Source organism: Coturnix japonica, chromosome 8, assembly GCF_054131305.1.
Source record: "Coturnix japonica strain WE chromosome 8, WE-NBRP24, whole genome shotgun sequence".
In the NCBI taxonomy this organism is placed as follows: domain Eukaryota; kingdom Metazoa; phylum Chordata; class Aves; order Galliformes; family Phasianidae; genus Coturnix; species Coturnix japonica.
In genome coordinates, this window is record NC_140670.1 from 33,151,685 (window position 1) to 33,168,348 (window position 16,664).

At 51.7% G+C, this 16,664-nt stretch overlaps 1 protein-coding gene across 25 annotated transcripts in view; it reads left to right on the forward strand.

Annotated features, from left to right (window-relative positions):
• The window catches only part of ALDH18A1 (aldehyde dehydrogenase 18 family member A1), a 46,297-nt gene that overhangs the window by 6,886 nt on the left and 22,747 nt on the right, over positions 1-16,664 (forward strand). For 5 of the 25 annotated variants that reach the window (XM_032445318.2, XM_085554908.1, XM_085554897.1 and 2 more), the window contains exons 1-2: positions 5,787-5,973; positions 14,253-14,376. In XM_032445318.2, coding sequence (XP_032301209.2) covers positions 14,283-14,376 — 94 coding nt within the window. In that variant the 5' untranslated portion in view covers positions 5,787-5,973; positions 14,253-14,282. Of the gene's footprint in view, positions 1-135; positions 175-558; positions 634-724; positions 922-1,830; positions 1,927-2,184; positions 2,283-2,858; positions 3,022-3,760; positions 3,893-4,409; positions 4,669-5,786; positions 5,974-6,144; positions 6,309-7,269; positions 9,190-9,366; positions 9,683-10,444; positions 13,034-13,378; positions 14,377-16,664 lie in introns of those variants that run through there. The other 20 variants (XM_015867568.3, XM_032445322.2, XM_085554896.1 and 17 more) reach the window with 16 other exon arrangements.

The window sequence follows — 16,664 nt, forward strand, 5'->3', positions numbered from 1 at the left end:
GGACTTTTGTCACTGAAATACCTGGGGTGTGTTTTGTTTGTCTGGTGACTTTTTTACTTGCAAACTCAGGAAATCACTTTGTTTGGGTGCTGTTCTTTTTTATTGTTCTTATATGTTCTTGTTTATTTTCCCCAGGTTCCGGTTAATGACAGCGCCACTGCAGAGTCCATCAAGGTCAGTCTCTGTTGGCAGTGAAAGTAATTTCTGCTTCTGAACTGAAGTAGTGGGAGTAGTTGACATTGGTAATGATACTCATGGGTTGAGAACATGGAGGAGCAGAAACGTTGGGTGTCTGAAATCAGACTCCTTGTAAGGAAGCGTCATGTTAAAGACTGAAGTGCAGGGCTGTAAGGCAGTGTGTGCTTTTAAATGGCTGAGCACAGATGGCATCGGAGTCAGGGAGCAGCAGAAACAGTCCAAAGGGGATGTGGAACAGAGGGAGGTGTCCCCAGATCACAGCCCCAGCAGGAAGGTACATAATGGTTGGGAAAGCGGTGGAAAAGAGTGAGATGTGCTCTTTTTAAACAACTGCTGTTCAGGAATGTGTTTATCTTCCAGGTAAGGATCAGCCCAATTGAACTACCTGGAACTCCCTATGTGACAGACAACATGTGTAACAATGCTGTTTCTGAGGTATTTAACCTGTTTTTCCTAGGCTCGATGCTAAGTTCAAATTGTTTCCCTATTACTGTGTCTCTGATTCTTCTCTGGGTTGGACTTCCAGGTGATGTACGAGATAGAATTTAATGGCACCCACGGGATCCAGAGTGTGTCTGTGCGCTTCAAAGTGACGAGCATTGCTGGGAGCTCTGTGCTCTCCCTGCAGCAGCGCTTCACCGTGCGCTTCTGGGTCAGTGTCCACGTCCTCCCTGGGCTGATGTCAGGCTTGTGCTCTGTAGCTTTTGGCCCAGAGCTGTACAGGTGAGCTGTGAACAGAGCAGCGCCGTAGCACTGTGGTCACACCAGCTCTCAAATGAAGTAGGAGATGCAGCTCTGCTCTTAAGTAAACCATGATAGAAGAACAAACTGGGTTTAAGTAAGTGACTTTGAAGGGGTGGGTTTATTTTTTCTGGCTGGGTTGGATTAGTTTGGTTTTGGTTGGTTTGTATTAAGTTATTTGCACTGGTTGTTTTTGAAAGAGGTTGGAGCTGATAGTGTGTCTGAGGTGTTCAGTGCTTGTGAACAAAGCTGGTAGCTCTATTCTAGGTACTGTACTGTGTGCCGTGGGAATGAGGTTTACCTTGGAGAGGGTGGATGGCCAGGAGACACTGATGTGTTTGGAAGCTGGTATCAAGTTAATCCTATAGAGACACTGCAAAGTTGGGTATGCGGTGAGCTGGAAGGTGTGCAGTGCAGCACTGCGGAATTTATCCTCCAGCACTGCTGAGTTTATCCTCCAAGTCTGTCTCCAAAAAACAGTTTAGAGGTGGCGTCTCTCAGAGTCAAGTCTGGTTCTGCAGATGGTGTTTAGCCCAGACTCATTTATTTGCTTCCTTAGATGAAATGCTGAGCAGCCATCTTAAAAACTGCCCCGGCAGAGCCTGCCCTTCAGGATGACAGCTGCTCTGGTTGGGTTGTTCGTCTGGGTTTGGTTTGTTTTTGTTGTTGGTTGGCTTTCTCTACCTCCTGTACTACATATTAACTTGTCAGGTGAAAGAGACTGTTTGGAATTAAACTGTGGAGGTTTTAGTGACATGTAATATTAAGTCATTCAAAAAAAGTCTGCTTTTCTGAGAACGTGAGATGAATGGATCCCATGAATGTTGATTTTCTTCTCTTTGTTTTGTAACATTCTCTCTTGCTTTGTCTCTTTCCTATGCCTCTTTGCAGACCAGGATGCTTCCTCATATGCTGCCTAGAAGTGGAAACCCTGGTTATATCGCTGGCGCACCACTGCTGATTGCAAACAGTAGTGCCGTGCAGCATGTATCCTTTCTGCTGCCGTGTTCTGTATGTCACTGGGTTTCTTCACTTCTGTTGCTATGTTGCTTGGACTCCTGAGGTTGTACCTTTGCCTGTGAGGGCTTACTTCAGTCAGGGTCACTTTGCAGCCAGCAGGGTGCCGTTGTGTCAGGGCTGAACTGTAGAGCTATGAGAGTGCAGAGGAGGAACATGCAGTAAGGAGACAGTTCAGTACAAGTGCAGTGTCCTTTGTGTTCTGCTTCTTGACGTGCCGACGGTCAGATGAGCGTTCTGCGCAGCGAGGCTGATGGGAGTTGCTCTCAGTCTCTGAGACATACAGTACGATTTGGAAGTCACATGAGGACCGGCTGCAAACTCAGGTAGGAGCGCTCCCTGTGGTCACCCTTCCTGAAAGAGCTGGGAGGTACGGAGTCACTTAACACCTTTTTCTGGAGCTTTTCACTCATTCCTGTAGAGCCGAGGCCCCTCTTTAAGGTCAGCCATGGTTTGAATAGAGATGTGTCATGTTGACCCTAAGAGAAGTAGATTGTCGGAGGGGTGCTGAACCTCTAGAACAGTTTGAACTTCAGAGATGATCCTCTGGGAAGTCTTCAGGCTTTGGTCTGGCAACGTGTCACAGACAAGAGTAAAGTTTACATTAGAGTAATTAGAAGTGAATTGTAATAGAGCTGTAAAGAACGATTATTGTAATTTGGGTGATTACTTTGTTGGTGAAAGGTCAGGTGTCCCATCACTGTGCTGGTAAGATGGCTAAAAAGCTGTCCGTGTTCTTCATCCTTATCCTGCCATGTTCTTCACCCTTCTCCTTGCAGAAAAGATTGCAGATTGACTCATTAGAAGCACAAATACTTGTTGCCGAGGGAGGACACTGATGCCATCTGCTTGTCTCGAGAAATCCCTTTAGATAAAGCTGTTTCTTTTGTCCTCATTTGTAGGCTGACTCAAATGGAAGCAAGTAATTGCAGTTACATCCAGCTGAAGCTGTACGAGGCTTTCCAGGGGATGGACCCAGCAGAACACCTCGCTAGGATTCGTAGTGCTCGTTCCACCCAGGAAGAAGAGTGGGTGACCATTCTGATCCAGAACTGCAGCGTGCAGGTAATACAAATAAATGCCAAAAGACAATCTGAATATCTGTTTCATATCTTTGTTTTGGCTTGAGAAGTGTCAGTAGTGTAAGAAACGAACCAGATTGTTCATCAGGGCTAGTTTGATTTGTGTGATAATCCACTGACTTTCGGGAGTCTTAGTACTCATAAACAGTAGTATTGATTAGTGTTCATATTGTTAAGGTATTTACTAAACAACAGCAAACTCACAGATTTGATCTCTTTTCATTCCTTGTTACGGTGTTCAAATGGCCAAGAGGAGTTTAATGCTTAATCTGGTGCTGTACTACCTGGATTTCTGACTGAGTTCTAAGATGAATACAGTCTGTTTACTCCTATTAATGTGATACTTCCTTATCATCTTTTCTGCTTGTTTTGGGTTCTGGTGATATTTATACATCTTTTAACTGAGGCTTAGAGCTTGCCATCCAAGTACTTGCTGGGGAGCCAAATTCTGTTGTAATAATGATTCATCCATTAGAAGGCGTCCTCATAGAAAGCAGAGTCCAGGTGATAGAGGTGAGATGAATTCTGTCTGGAAATGAGATGGCAGTGACATGGATACAGCTCTAAAATGGGCAGCTGACCTGGCAGAAGTTGTGGGCTTAGTCCTGAAGTGATGGAGTTCTGAGAGCTTTGCTACCCGAAGTGTTGGGCTTTGACCATTGCGGTCCTATTCAACGTTTAAATGACTGTCTAGAGATGTTTGGGTTCCATTGTATTTTCAGGCCAAGAATTTCAGTTGTCTGATTCCCGTAACCCTGGATATCCAGATTCTGTGGAGTAAGATGGGTTTCCTGTCCAACCCTCAGGCTCAGATATTGGGTGTGCGGTACTTCTATCGCTGTCAGCCCCTAAAGGTACGGGACTTGAAATCCTTCCCTTATACACAGCAGTAATGAAATGGGATTCATGGGTTATTTAAGAACCAAGGAATCAAATGGTCTTGATATTATTGAGTTGTGATGCACCGGGTTTTAGAGGTGGTCTGGCTACAATAGCAAGAGTTTTTATGTAACTGATCTGTAGAGGAAGCTGCTTTTATGGCTTTGGTTACTGTCCTCAGTCAGTTGTATTCCTTTTCAGTCACAAACCACTTCACCTTAAGGAGTCAAAGCTTTCAGTTCACTGTGAAATGGTGGTTACAGAAGCTCAGTAGCTGTGTATGTCTTGTCCCTTGAAGCCTTGTGGGGCACACAGGCTGTTTCAAGAGGCCTGAGTGGAAAAGAACCATATGATCGACTGGTTTCAACCCCTCTGCTGTGTGCAGGGTCACCAGCTGCCAGACCAGGCTGCCCCGAGCCACATCCAGCCTGGATGAGCTGCACCTTTCACATGAGGCATGCTGAATTCTTTCTGCTTCCCATTTCCCTGCAGTCCCTCAGCACGAGCTCGGTGCCTTTGACGACTGTTGTGACCTTCGCGGAGCTGACGGAATGGCCAGAGCCTCCCCGTGGGCTGCCCAAAGTACACAGCAAACTCCCCACTGACTTGTTTTTCCCATTCAAGATGGCACTGAATATTGAAAGGAGCTACAGGGATTATTTGACTGCCTCCTTGGTTGTGATTCTGATCCTGTCAACTATTCTCTGCTTTTGAAGAGAGTGGAATAGATGGGAACTGCTCTTAAAGTTGGGTAAGTGAGTTTATATGTTGATGGTCTGATCCAGATGATAAAGTTTTGTCCTGATTCTTACGCTGTCTGTGACATGTTATGTGCCTTCTGTTGGTGGAGTCATTCACGGGACCAGTTTCTGTCCTTTGTCCCCTTGTCCTCCTGTTCTCTACAGGCACAACCTTGAGACCTCCTAGAGGTGAGATTATTGGGGGATGTTATGACTGTACTTCCTAGCAGTGAAGTTACTGGGGATGTTATGGCTGTACTTCCTACAAGTGAAGTTATTGGGGGTGGTGACAGTTGAGGTGCTGCAGTAATGAGGAGCAGGAAGGAATTAAGGCAGGTTGGAATTGACTTGTTCCCAATAACTGAGTGCTTTCTAAACCGGGGAGTGTAAAGAGAGGACTGGAGTTAAGAGCTGTATGCAGAGTCATAGAATGGTTTGGGTTGGAAGGAACCTTTGAGATGATGGAGTTCCAACCTCCATGCTCTAAGCAGGGACACCTCCCATAGCCCAGGTTGCTCACAGCCCCATCCAGCCTGGCCTTGAATGCTTCCATGGAGGGGGCATCCACAGCCTCACTGGGCAACCTGTGCCGGTGTCTCACCCCCTCCCAGTACTGAATTTCTTCCTGATATCTGGTCTAAATCCACCCTCTTCCAGTTTAAAGCCATTTCCCCTTGCCCTGTCACTGCCTGCCCTTATGAACAGTCCATCCCCAGCTTTCCTGTAGGCCCATTCAGGTACTGGATGCCGCTATAAGCTCTGCCTGCTGCCTTCTCTTCTCTGGGCTGAGCAGCCCCAGCTCTCAGCCTGTCCTTGTAGAGGAGGTGCTCCAGCCTTATCATCATCGTTATCATCGTCATCATCATCGGTACAGCTGGGAAAGGCTCAGTGTAATCGCAGCGCTCAATGGATCCCCGCTGTGCTGCCGGTGTCGGTCCCGCTCCGTCGCTGTCCGTCCGCACGGCGCCGCGGCTCCTTCCGCCCCCGAACGGTGCAGGCACACGGCGCATGCGCGTTGCGTGTCGGTCTGTTCCGTCCAATCCCGGGCCGTGATTCCGGTCGCTCCGTTCCGCTCCGGTGGGCGGGGCTGCCGTCCGCGCGCATCTTCGCCGTGCGGGGCGGTTCCGGCGGGGTGGTTCCGTTCTGTGCCGCGTTGGCCGCTGCTCGTACAGCTCGTACAGCCGGGGCGGTTCGGGGGCGGTGGGTCGGGCCGTGGTGCCGCCGGTGTCGCTGTGTGCCGGAGCGGGGCGCTCCTCCCGCCGCGGGGCCGCCACGACGACTGTCCTGACCGAGCAGCGCCGGGCAGCGCGGCACAGGTGGGGGCGGGATGGATCGGGGGCAGGATCGGATCGGGGGTTGGATCAGATCGGGGGGTTGGATCAGATCGGGGGGTTGGATCAGATCGGGGGGTTGGATCAGATCGGGGGGTTGGATCGGATCGGGGGTTGGATCAGATCGGGGGTTGGATTGGGGGCCGGGCTGGGGCCGGGGGCCGCGTGCCCCGGAGCTGTGCGGCGCCGGTTGGTGCTGCCGAGCGGGCCGGGAAAGCGGCGCTGGAATTGGGCCTGGGGGGCACGATGAGGACACTGCACTAACACGGACTGCACTTGGGGGGCAGAATGAGCCACTGCACCTGGACTTGTTGGGCAGAGTGAGATGAGTGCACCTGGGGGGCAGAAAGGGGGCAGTGGACTTGGGGGTAGATGGCAATGATGAGTGGACTTGGGGGGCAGAATGGGGGCTCTGGAGTTGGATTTGGGGGGCAGAAAGAGGGCACTGAAGTGAGTTGGACTTGGGGGGCAGAGTGAGATTGGACTTGGACTTGGGGGGCAGAAGGCGATGGCTTTGTTTCAGGGTTTTTTGGTGGCCGTGGAGCATCACTGTTACACAGGGCCTGCAGCAGCGTGCAGTCGGGCTCCTTGGCTGTCTGTTACTGGCTTCCTTCTTTGGGAACTGAGGAGGAGCGGGGCTGCTGCACCTTCTGCCTCCCTTGGTCCCAGTGTATCTCTTGGGCCTGTTCTGAACACTGCTCCTTCTTGGCCCTGCCGTGAGCACTGCTCCTTCTTGGCCCTGCTGTGAGCACTGCTCTGAGCCCAGACAAAACACGTAAACCCTTCTGAGAGCTGTGTGAGACATACAAGCTATTTCCAGGCCTTTGCTGTGCTCCTGCTGGTCAGCCTGTGTCTGCTGCGTGCTGGTCCTTCCTGGAATACATGGCAGGGTCTGCTGTGCTGTTCTGCTGTGGAAGGAAGCTGCTGGCTCCCGAAGAGCAGTAACAGGGCTACAGACACAGAAGTCTTGGTGACCAGAACTGAGGCAGGTTTCTGACACAGGAGGCAGGAGGGAGGGGGGCAGAACCGGCGCTTTTGGTGCTTTTGATGCTGATGGTGTTCAGGTGCAGTTTGAGGCAGCAAGGTGGTGTTTGCAGCAGGAGCCTGCAGCTGTGCAGGTGCTGTGGAGGCGCTGAGCAGGGCAGTCAGTGGTACAAAGCTGCAGGGCAGTGCACAGGGAGCTATTGTTGCTTCTTATTGCACCCACACACTGTGTTTGGGGATCGCAGACACAACAAACAGAGACAAACTGCGCTCTCACTAACTCTTATTGGAAAACAGTCGCTCTTAGGATTGGGTTTCAGCTTGTCCTTGATGGGAACAGATTGCCTGCGGTGAGCTCAGCAGTGGAAGAGACAAACGCACCTTCCTGAGGACAGATACAAAAGGAGGGGCAGGTAAAGGGAAGTGCCTTAACAACAGGGGGATGGAGCGGAGCACAGAGCTGAGTGCCCGGTGGAGCTGCACAGATGAGAAGAGCAGCTGTGAGCGCTGCCTTCTGTCCGGGCTGATGGCACAAGCTGGCGTTCCTGACGTCCAGCTTCCCATCTTTCTTTGCGAGAGGCTGAGGCTGGCGGTGCCCCGGTTCCTTTGAAGCAGCAGCAGAGGCTGCGTGCGCTGCAGGGCGCGGACACGGAGGGGCTGAGGAAATAATTTGTAATGGTGACGAAGTGCATCTGAAGCTTCATGGAGACGTACTGAGGAGCTGCGCGGGACGGGCGTGCGGGGACTGACCGTGGCTGCTGGTCTGCCTCCTGCAGCGCTGACCCAAAGTGCTGCAGCTTGCAGGCCTCAAGCTTCTCTTCTATCCCTACGTTTCTTTGGCTGTTTCCTCCTGGACGTGAGTGTGAGCCTGGCCCTGCAGTTGCTCCTCAGCTCTCAGTGCTGCTGTCGCTCTTTTAGCCAGAGCTATTAGATTAGAAAAGCTGTTAGAGCTTTTTAGATCAGAGCTATTGGAAGAATTCTCTTCAGCCTCTGCTGCTTCCCCTGAATGACTCATGATGCCAGTACAACCATAGCAAAACTGATACGGAACTGGAACGCTTCCTGTTGCCTCTTTGTCCCTAACAGCTGGTGGATGCTGTACTGCTTGGTGAAGGCCTTGGAGCAAATTACTCGATCTAGCTGTGATCCAGGCCAGAAAAGAGAGCAATGATGTTTGGAAGAAGGGAATGCTGGAAAAATGCATCTCAAGCACTGATGGCTGTGCTTAATTACATTAAACTGCATCCTCACGTTCCTTGCTCAGTAATCTTGGTTCTAGAATAGCTGAGGTTGGGGGGACTTTGAGGATCCCCTAGTTCCAATCCCCAGCCATAGGAGGGTTGTCAGCCATTGCACCAGGCTGCCTGGGCTCCCATCCAACCTGGCCTTGATCACCTCCAGGGATGGAGCACCCACAGCTTCTCTGGGCAATCTGTTCCAATGCCTCACCACCCTCCGAGTAAAAACCTTCTTCCTAACATCTAACCTCGATCTGCCCTCTTTTAGTTTAAAGCCACCCCCCATGCCCTGTGACTATCAGACCATGTGAGCAGTCGATCCCTGTCCTACCTCCATCATTTGAAAAGCCGTGGCTGTCAGGTGAGGTCCCAGATGACTGAAGAAAGGGTCACAACGCTCCCATTTATAAGGGGGCCAGGAGGACCCAGTGAACCACAGAACAGGAGTCTCTGCTCTGTACCTGAGAAGGTGATGGAACAGCTCCTCCAGGACGACGTGCTGGTCACACGAGGAAGGAGCGTGTGACCTGGGACAGCGGTGGGAGCTGGCGGCTCCTCCTGCATTACTGGGCTGCGGGGGCTTCTGTGAGTCTCTCCAGCCCCTGGATGTCGTTTTTGGTCCGAGTTCCTTCCGTGGTTTGAGATTTCTGGAGAGGTGGTTCCTGATCTCACCTCGTGAAGCAGCTGCTGTTTGAACAGCCCCCCCCCTCCCCCCCCCCAAGTGCTGTCCTTCAGCAGGGGGAGGCCGAGTGCTGGTGGTGCAGTACGGAAAGGAGGGAACAACAGGAAGGTGAGTGCAGGGAGGAGGCGCTGCCATCAGCGGCTGGGGCTGCGTGGGGGCTGTGCTTGGTTTGGAACGCACGTGGAGGTGCAGAGCTCTCGTGCCTGCTGGGGCTGTTCCCGGTGCAGCAACGGCTGCTTTCCCTTTCGTTCACAGAGGGCCCAAGTGGTGCACGGTGGGCATGGAGCAGCTGCACAGGTACAGGTTTGGGATGCACGGAGGGAACGAGGGAGGGAGGAGGCTGAGGGAGATGAGGGTGTTCTCAGAAGCTGGGCTGCACAGCAAGAGCCTTCCTGGGCTGCACAACGCAGCCTTCCCGGGGCTCCTGCGTGCTTTGGGCAGCGCATGTCTGAGAAGGGGTTAATTGCAGGTCGGTGGAAGCTGCCGTGCAGGCGGGGCTGTCTGTGGCTGTCGGGACCAGACAGCAAACAGCAGTTGAGGCTGGATTTTGTGCTGCAACGTGGAGCGGAGTTACATCATCCGCTGTGCTGGCGGCGGGTCGGGCTGTGCTGCCCCGCTCCACTCACATCAGCCGCTGGTCGGACCGGCCCTGCCGCGCTGCTGCGCATCGTGCTGCCGGGACGGCGGATTGGCTGCCGCCGCTCAGCTGGGTCGGTAGGTCCGTCTGTCCGCCCGTCTGTCCGCCTACCGCAGCAGCTCACCTGGCTCTCTCGGTCTCCTGCTGCCACGGGTGGGCTGCGTGTGTGTGTGTGTGTGCCGTCGTGGAGCTGTGTGTGCCGCCGCGGCTCCGTGCAAGCTGCTGTTTGGTGCAGGGCTCAGTTGGGTTTATCCGGAGGGCTCAGTGCGGGAGTTCGGGCGGGTGGAGGCTCCGGGCGGGGCCGACACGTGCGAATCCCGCCGGCAGCGCGAGCCGTTCGGCCGCCGCTGTGTTTGGCCGAAGCAGAACTTGGCGCACGTGCGGGTCGTGCTCCCGGCTGGTACCGGGGAACGCTCGGCTGCTCAACGGAACCTTCCCGGGGAGGTTCCGGCTGTGCTCGCAGAGCTGTGTTCGCAGGGCTCTTCCCCGCTCTGCCCTGTGCTGCTCCTCCGCTTTGTGTGTGAGGCGCAACAGGAGATGGATGCGGGGCTCTCGTGGGTGTCAGCTGTGGAGCAGATGAGGTTGGGAGTGTCTGAGCAGGGCTGGGAGCTCAGTGGGTGGGTGGGCTCGGTTCGGTTCTGCGTGACTCTGCGACTGTGATTCTGTGTTGTCCCTCTGGGGCGGGTTTTGTCAGAAGGGAGCCGTGTGCTGCGTGCTGCTCTGAGCTGCTGGCTCTGTGTGTGTGAATGCTGTGCAGCCTCCACACGGGGCTGCTGGTGTCCCGCTGTAAAGGCAGTTTGTGTGTGGATGTTGTGGACGTGGGGCTGTAGGTGTCCTGCTGTAAAGGCAGTTTGTGTAAAGCATCCCTTCATTCCTGTCCCTGTGGATTCCCCTGGTAAGGCGCCCGCTGGGCTTTGGGCTGTGCTGACAACTTCCTTAGGGAGTTTCTTTTCTCAAACGAGTTTGAAGCAGGTTTGTTAACCTACAAAGTCAATAACGCCGAGCCTTGAATGGCACAGGGGTTGTGTTGTGTTCTATGAAGTCTCACTTTGTTGAAATTGTGTCTTTGCTGGGAGCTTGTTCTGAGTTGTTGCCTATGTGTAGTGCTGCGTAGCTCCTATGGGAGGTCAGTTCTTTGGGAGGAAACATGTACATTTCAATTTCATTAGTTGTTGTGCAGGACAGAGGGTTGAGGGTCTGAGCCCTCCATTGCAGCTCACATTGCCTGGGGAGCTGGCTGGGTTCACGGCTGGGTGCAGTGTGCTGCCCAATGTCTCTCTTGGAAGCCATGGCTCCGTGGAAGCTGTCCAGGAGCGAGGTGTTCTGCTGTGGAGTATCAGGGTGCCGTGGCCCTGCTGGAAGCTGCCATGTGAGGATGGCATTCCTTACAGGAGCTTTGGAGACGGCTTTGCTGGAGGCTTTCTTAGTAATGACAAGGTCTGGGGTCGATGCCGGACTCTTGGCCCTAAATAGTGCATTTTGCACTTGTTTTTATTGGTGTCACCTGTTGTCTGTCCCATCTGTCTGTCATCTACCTGTCGTCTGCCCCCTGCCCCTAATGAGGCAGAATTTTGGCTTTTTAGTAATTCCCAATATCTTTTGGGCTTTGTGGTTTGTTACTGCAGAGCAGAGCCCTTACAGGTATGAAAGTTCTGGAGAGGAGGGTGGGGTGGAGAGCGAGGGTTAAGTGAGGTCTGAACCCCTGACTCAGCAAGGTGGGAGAACTGACCTGATCTGTGGCACTGGGGAACTGGGGTGGCCGGTTGTCACGGTTTGAACGAAAAATCCTCCTGCGTCTGTGACAGGGGCCATGGGCCCCGGAGGGGCCCTAGGCCGAAAAGGAAAAAGTTAATTAGGAAAAGAAAACAGCGGCAACGATCTAAGGAGGCACACTTATTTACTAAATACTATATCGAAATACAGGATAACACAATATAATACAATATAATTGAAAATTGAGCTAACAAATTGAGCAAAATAGGAGAGAGAATGAGTCCCATAACCGAGAGGCCTACTGTGAAATCTAGGCGAACGACAAAGGCTCCCACACACTCCCCTGAACGCCAGAACTCGAAAGACGTCAGTCTGTTCTGCGACCAAGTTAATATAGAGTCCAGGTCCCGTGACCTATCGTGTTGTTCTCTGGGAGATGTAGTCTTCTTCTATAAGTTGCAGATTCAGTAAAATTATTCATGCTTTATATGATGTTATGATGTGGAATACTGATAGCAAAATTACAAAATTATTAAACCATGACACTGGTCTGCAGAACAGGGGCTCACGGGGGACTCTGTCGCTCTGCAGAGCTGCCCGAAGGGGGTTTGTGGTGAGGAAACACCCCATTGTGCCGTGCGAGGTTGAGGCTGATACTGGGAGGAGCTCTGTGACTGGAGGAATGGGCAGGTAAGGGTGGAGCGGCCTGTCCAGGTGCTGGAGGAGTCACCATTGCCAGAGGTGTAAGAGCTGAGTGGATGCGCTGCTTAGGGGCTTGGCCTAATGGTGAACTTGGTGGTGTGGGATGCTGGTTGGACTTGATGATCTTCAGGGTCCTTCTCAGTCCAAACAATTCTATGAGCTCCCTGTGGTCCGGCTGGAGATCCTGGCAGCATCATTCCTACGTCACATACCTCCTTTCTGATACCTGGCTTTGTCCTTTGAAGGCCTCTTGTTCTGTAAGCATCCCCTGGAGGCAAAATAAAGAGCCTGAGGGAAGGTGATGTCTGACAGTGGGTGCCACGTGGGCTTTGGGGTGGAAGTCAATTGTGGGACACGTGGGCGATGGGAATTCTGTCCCCCACCCACAGTGTGCACCTGAAACGCCGAAGGGACAGAGGGCATCTCAGGTCCTCAGGCAGTAAATAGGCTGGTGGCCTACAGCAGCTCCTGTAAACCTCCTCATCAGAAGCAGACTTTGGCTGCTTGTTCAGCTCCATCGTCAGCCCCGAATCCTTTTCCTGCCTCATCCTCATGATGATTAGGGCTGCTTTTTCAGGTGAAATACAGAACTGGAGGGGCAGGGTAGGTTAATGCAGTTTAAATGCTGAGCTATGTGATCTTTACCAGTCAGAATAGGAGAGTCATTACCTGCAGGTGCCTGATCTGTTCTGCATAGATGTGTGTAATTTGGTGAGGACTGTAAGGAAGCGCAATGGCAATATGCTGATGTGGGGTAATTAAGCAACTTCAGATGTTCATAGTGGTAATACACGTGTTGGCCAGAACTGCCAGGCATCGTATCTGTCCAGGTATGTGTGAGAGTTCCCATGTGCTTACTTTGAGCTGTTTTCTGCCCTTCAAAGCTCTCAGTGCAGCTTTTGGAATGTTATTCGGTTGAAAGCAAGAAGAGGAAGAAAAACTTTCTAGAGGGGGAAAGAGGTGATTAACGGTGTGAGCACCATCCGGGAGAACTGCACTCCTGTTCATCTGCTTTGTTTTCTTCGTAGTGCTGCAGCTGCAGCACTTCAGGAACACTGGTTATAGGAAATGGCTGGTCCTGTACCCCTCGTTTGCTCAGGTGGCTTTAGGGTTACAGGAGCTCAGAGTGCTTTGAAGTTCAGTCAAGGGAAACTAAAGCCAAATATCTTAGAACTGATGTCCTTACTGACAGTCAGGGTTAATGTCTCGCCGTCTGGGAGCTCTTAGAAATACAGGTTGTGTTTTGGGCAGCCCTGTGTGGAGCTGGGCTCGATCTGTCTCGTGGATCCCCTCCAACTTGGGCAGTTCTGCTGTTCTGCGGTTCTGTATTTGTAGGTAGTGCAATCTGGAGCAGCGCCACCTCCTGTAGGTCTCCGTGGAAATTGCAGCAGCTGCGGAGAGCGCTAAGCCGTTGTGTCTGGTGGTGTTTTGTAGCTGGGAACAGGCTGTTTCTTAGTGCAGCCACCGCCATCAGCGACATGTTTTCACCAGCAGTGAAGAGGATCCCGAGTGCAGCACCTGTAAAACCTGCCGCGCGGGGCTGCCCGCTGCCGTGCTGCAGCAGCGCTGCCTCTGCATGACGGCGCCCACGGCTGTGTTCCATCGGCATTCAGTGTCCACGGGCTGTGCTCCATGGGCATTCTGCACCCAGAAGTGTGTTTTGATGGCGCGGTTCTTTCCGCATGGGGGCTCCAGTTCCACATCCTGGTTTGTGAGCAGTCTCGTGTCAGGTGCTGTTCTGTCAGCAAGCCCATCTGCTGCATGGCAGGAAGTCTGATGTGGGGCTGGTGGGGAGGTGCAGCCTCTGCTAGCAGCCACCCGATGCCGTGGGCCAAGGAATCAAACATGTGGCGCTGCTCTCAAAGCAGCCCTCATACGTTGGATGGGGCCGTGGAGAAGTACAGCTGATGTTTTGCTGTGGTTTGTACGCATGATCCAACCTGCTCCAGCTTTCTCCTCCAGGCTTCTCCAGGGATGAAGTTACAGCTTGTCTCTGTTGCGTGTGGTTCACCCAGAGTCCTTTATGTTCTTGGCCATTCTTGGGAACTCTGTTTTGTTCTTCATCTTTAATAATAATCTTCTTCCAGCAGGGACGGAAGAGGAGCCCTCAGGTTCCCTAAGCCGTGGTATGAGTGAGGAGGGTGGGCTGTTTCTTGCACGGGGAAATGGCATTAAGGCTGTAGAGGAAAAAGAAGGCCTCTGGATGGATGGATGGGCTGGGAAGGCAGGATGGATGGATGGGAGGGAAAGGCAGGTGGAAATGGCCAATGTTTAACCCGTTTCCCCACACCTTCCTGTTGACTTGCAGATAGCCGTGTCTTGCAGAAGGCGTCTCCCGATGTGGTGCCAGGCTGCCCTGAACCCTCTGCTCCGCGCCCCCAGCGGCTGCCTCATGTTTCCACCTCGAGCCGTCGCAGCCGCTTCCCGCTTCTGTACGTATGAGGGGAAGCCTTCCTGGCATGGAGCTCAGCTCAGTCCATCTCGTCTCATGCTGATAGGGAAATCCCCTCATTAACGCCATTCAGAGCTTTCCAACTGCAGTGAGCGGCCATCGAGGCTATGCTTCTCTGTGACTTTCTTCCTTAACTCGGCAGTACTCAGCTGAGTGCCTGAGAAGGGCCGTTTTGCATTCTCACCTTTCAAGCAAAGAATGCCAGTAAAAGCACTTCTCTTTTAAAGGTCTTTGTTTCTACCCCATGCCTGCTTGGAAAGTATGGTCTAGTGATGCCTGTTGCCCCATCCACGTTTCCAGTCCACAGATTTCTTGGATAAGGCACACGCTGCAGGGTCTGAAGCTATCACTTATTTGGGTTATTGAAAAATAAAAGGGTACTTGCAGGAAATCAGAGTATAAATACGTGAACACTCTGCGGGTAGTGGTTAGAAATATAACAACTTCATTGTCATTCCCTGTTCTGTTACAGGAACCCAACTTGAGAGAGCCACTCAATCTCTATTTGATTAGGGTTTGATAGAGAGAGAAGGCAGGGCTAGATTGGCTGCTGGATCAAGAAAGATTCTGTGGGGTAAAAATGCAAACATTTGTGTCCCGTGCATGCAGGATTTCCATTTCCCATTGCTCTGGGGGCATTTATAAGGATGACTGAATCACAAAATTGAGGCTTTTTTAAGCCTATGGCTCTGCTGGCTTCTGCATTTGTCGTCTGCTGAAACGCACTGCATTTCTCCAAGTCAGTAAAACTGTTGTAGTTCACACTGGGAAAACTCTTGGTTAGTATTTGAGCAGCTTTAGCGACTTCATCACCTCCATTCTGAGGAAGGATGGGGATTCTCCTTAATGGTCTTTCTGCACTCTCACCGTGGCAGTCCTGTTTGGCTCCCATGTATTTAGAGCTGCTGCCTCTTCCCTTCTGTGCTGGAAGCCTCATGCGGATTGCTTGAAAGGATTTGCGGTGCCACGGGCTTTGCTTCCCTTTCTTAGTGAGGAAGTGGGACTGTTGGCAGGGGCTGCTGGGTGCAGAAACTGGAGTGCCTGGAAGCTGTTGGTCCCAGATGGGGGTGGGTGGCCATGCTGGTTTCTGCCTGATTTCACGTGAAGCAAAGTAATGGATTTGCTTCTTTAGAAATGTTGTCTGTGTACATCAGAGCTGCTCTCATGTCTCACCGTTGTACAAAATAACCAAAAAAGAAGGGTTAGTGTAGTAATAGAGCTAGGGTAGCAATGAGAACTCAGTTAAATGCAGGCCAGGCTCCCAGTTTGCTCTCGATCTCCTGACCTTTTCCTTCCTTTTCTGTGTGGTGTTCTTGGATCCTGGTTGTCCCTGAGCAGCAGCCTTCACAGAAGCCTTTAAGCCTTGAGAGACCTGAGAGCACTCAGATCGTTTCTGCTTCCTGTTGGCACCGTGTGGGACAGGCGGGTGCTGCACTGCTGTGTGTGAGGCTGGAGGAACAGCTGCACTTTTGTTCCCCACGTGCTGCAGGTTTATTTACATTTGCAAGTATTCCTTCATGAAACTGTGAAACAACAGTAATCTCTAAATTCTAATTTCTGCTTTGTATGAAAGAGCGGAGAGGTGGTATCATTCTTTGTAACATAACAGTCAGTTCTGATCAATCATTTAAGCTCCCATATGTGAACCAAACAAAACAGGTTCATTAAGTAAGATGTTAAATGCCAGCCTTCTCTTTTCTGCAGCGCTGCATAAATTCCTGCCTTGCAGCAGCAGGAGGAATGTCCAGATCACTCCTAAGGTTATAAAGGAACCTGTTACGCTGTCACAGAACACTAAAACTAAGAGACTGAATAAATTAAATAAGATCAGATGAGATCTGTCCGTGGCATAAGATCGAGTTTTCTGTTTACTTAGAGAAGTATCTGCATCTTAAGATGCGATTTTGGTTGAGGTTGAGTTTGTGCCATCTTTGCTCAGGTGCACTTTTATTCCTGGGACATGGGGTCCGCGGCTGTTTCTCTCCATAATAATGTTGGAGTTGTTCTCCCCCTTCTTTACTGCAGCGCTGCTTACCTAAAAACTGACCTGGTTTGATGCGTTTCTTGAATCATGATGTGCGAAAAACTGGATAGTCGATAAGGCAACGTGGGTTCAAAAACTACTCTTAAAGTGACATTGCTTGCTGGGCTCCTTCTGCCTCTGTGTGTGCTTTGACTGAAGAGCATCTCCACCATTGCTTCTTCAGTCGCAATTAAGTGTGGCTCTGCGCAGCCCTGTATGAAGCGTACTGGAAGTGCTTGTCATCT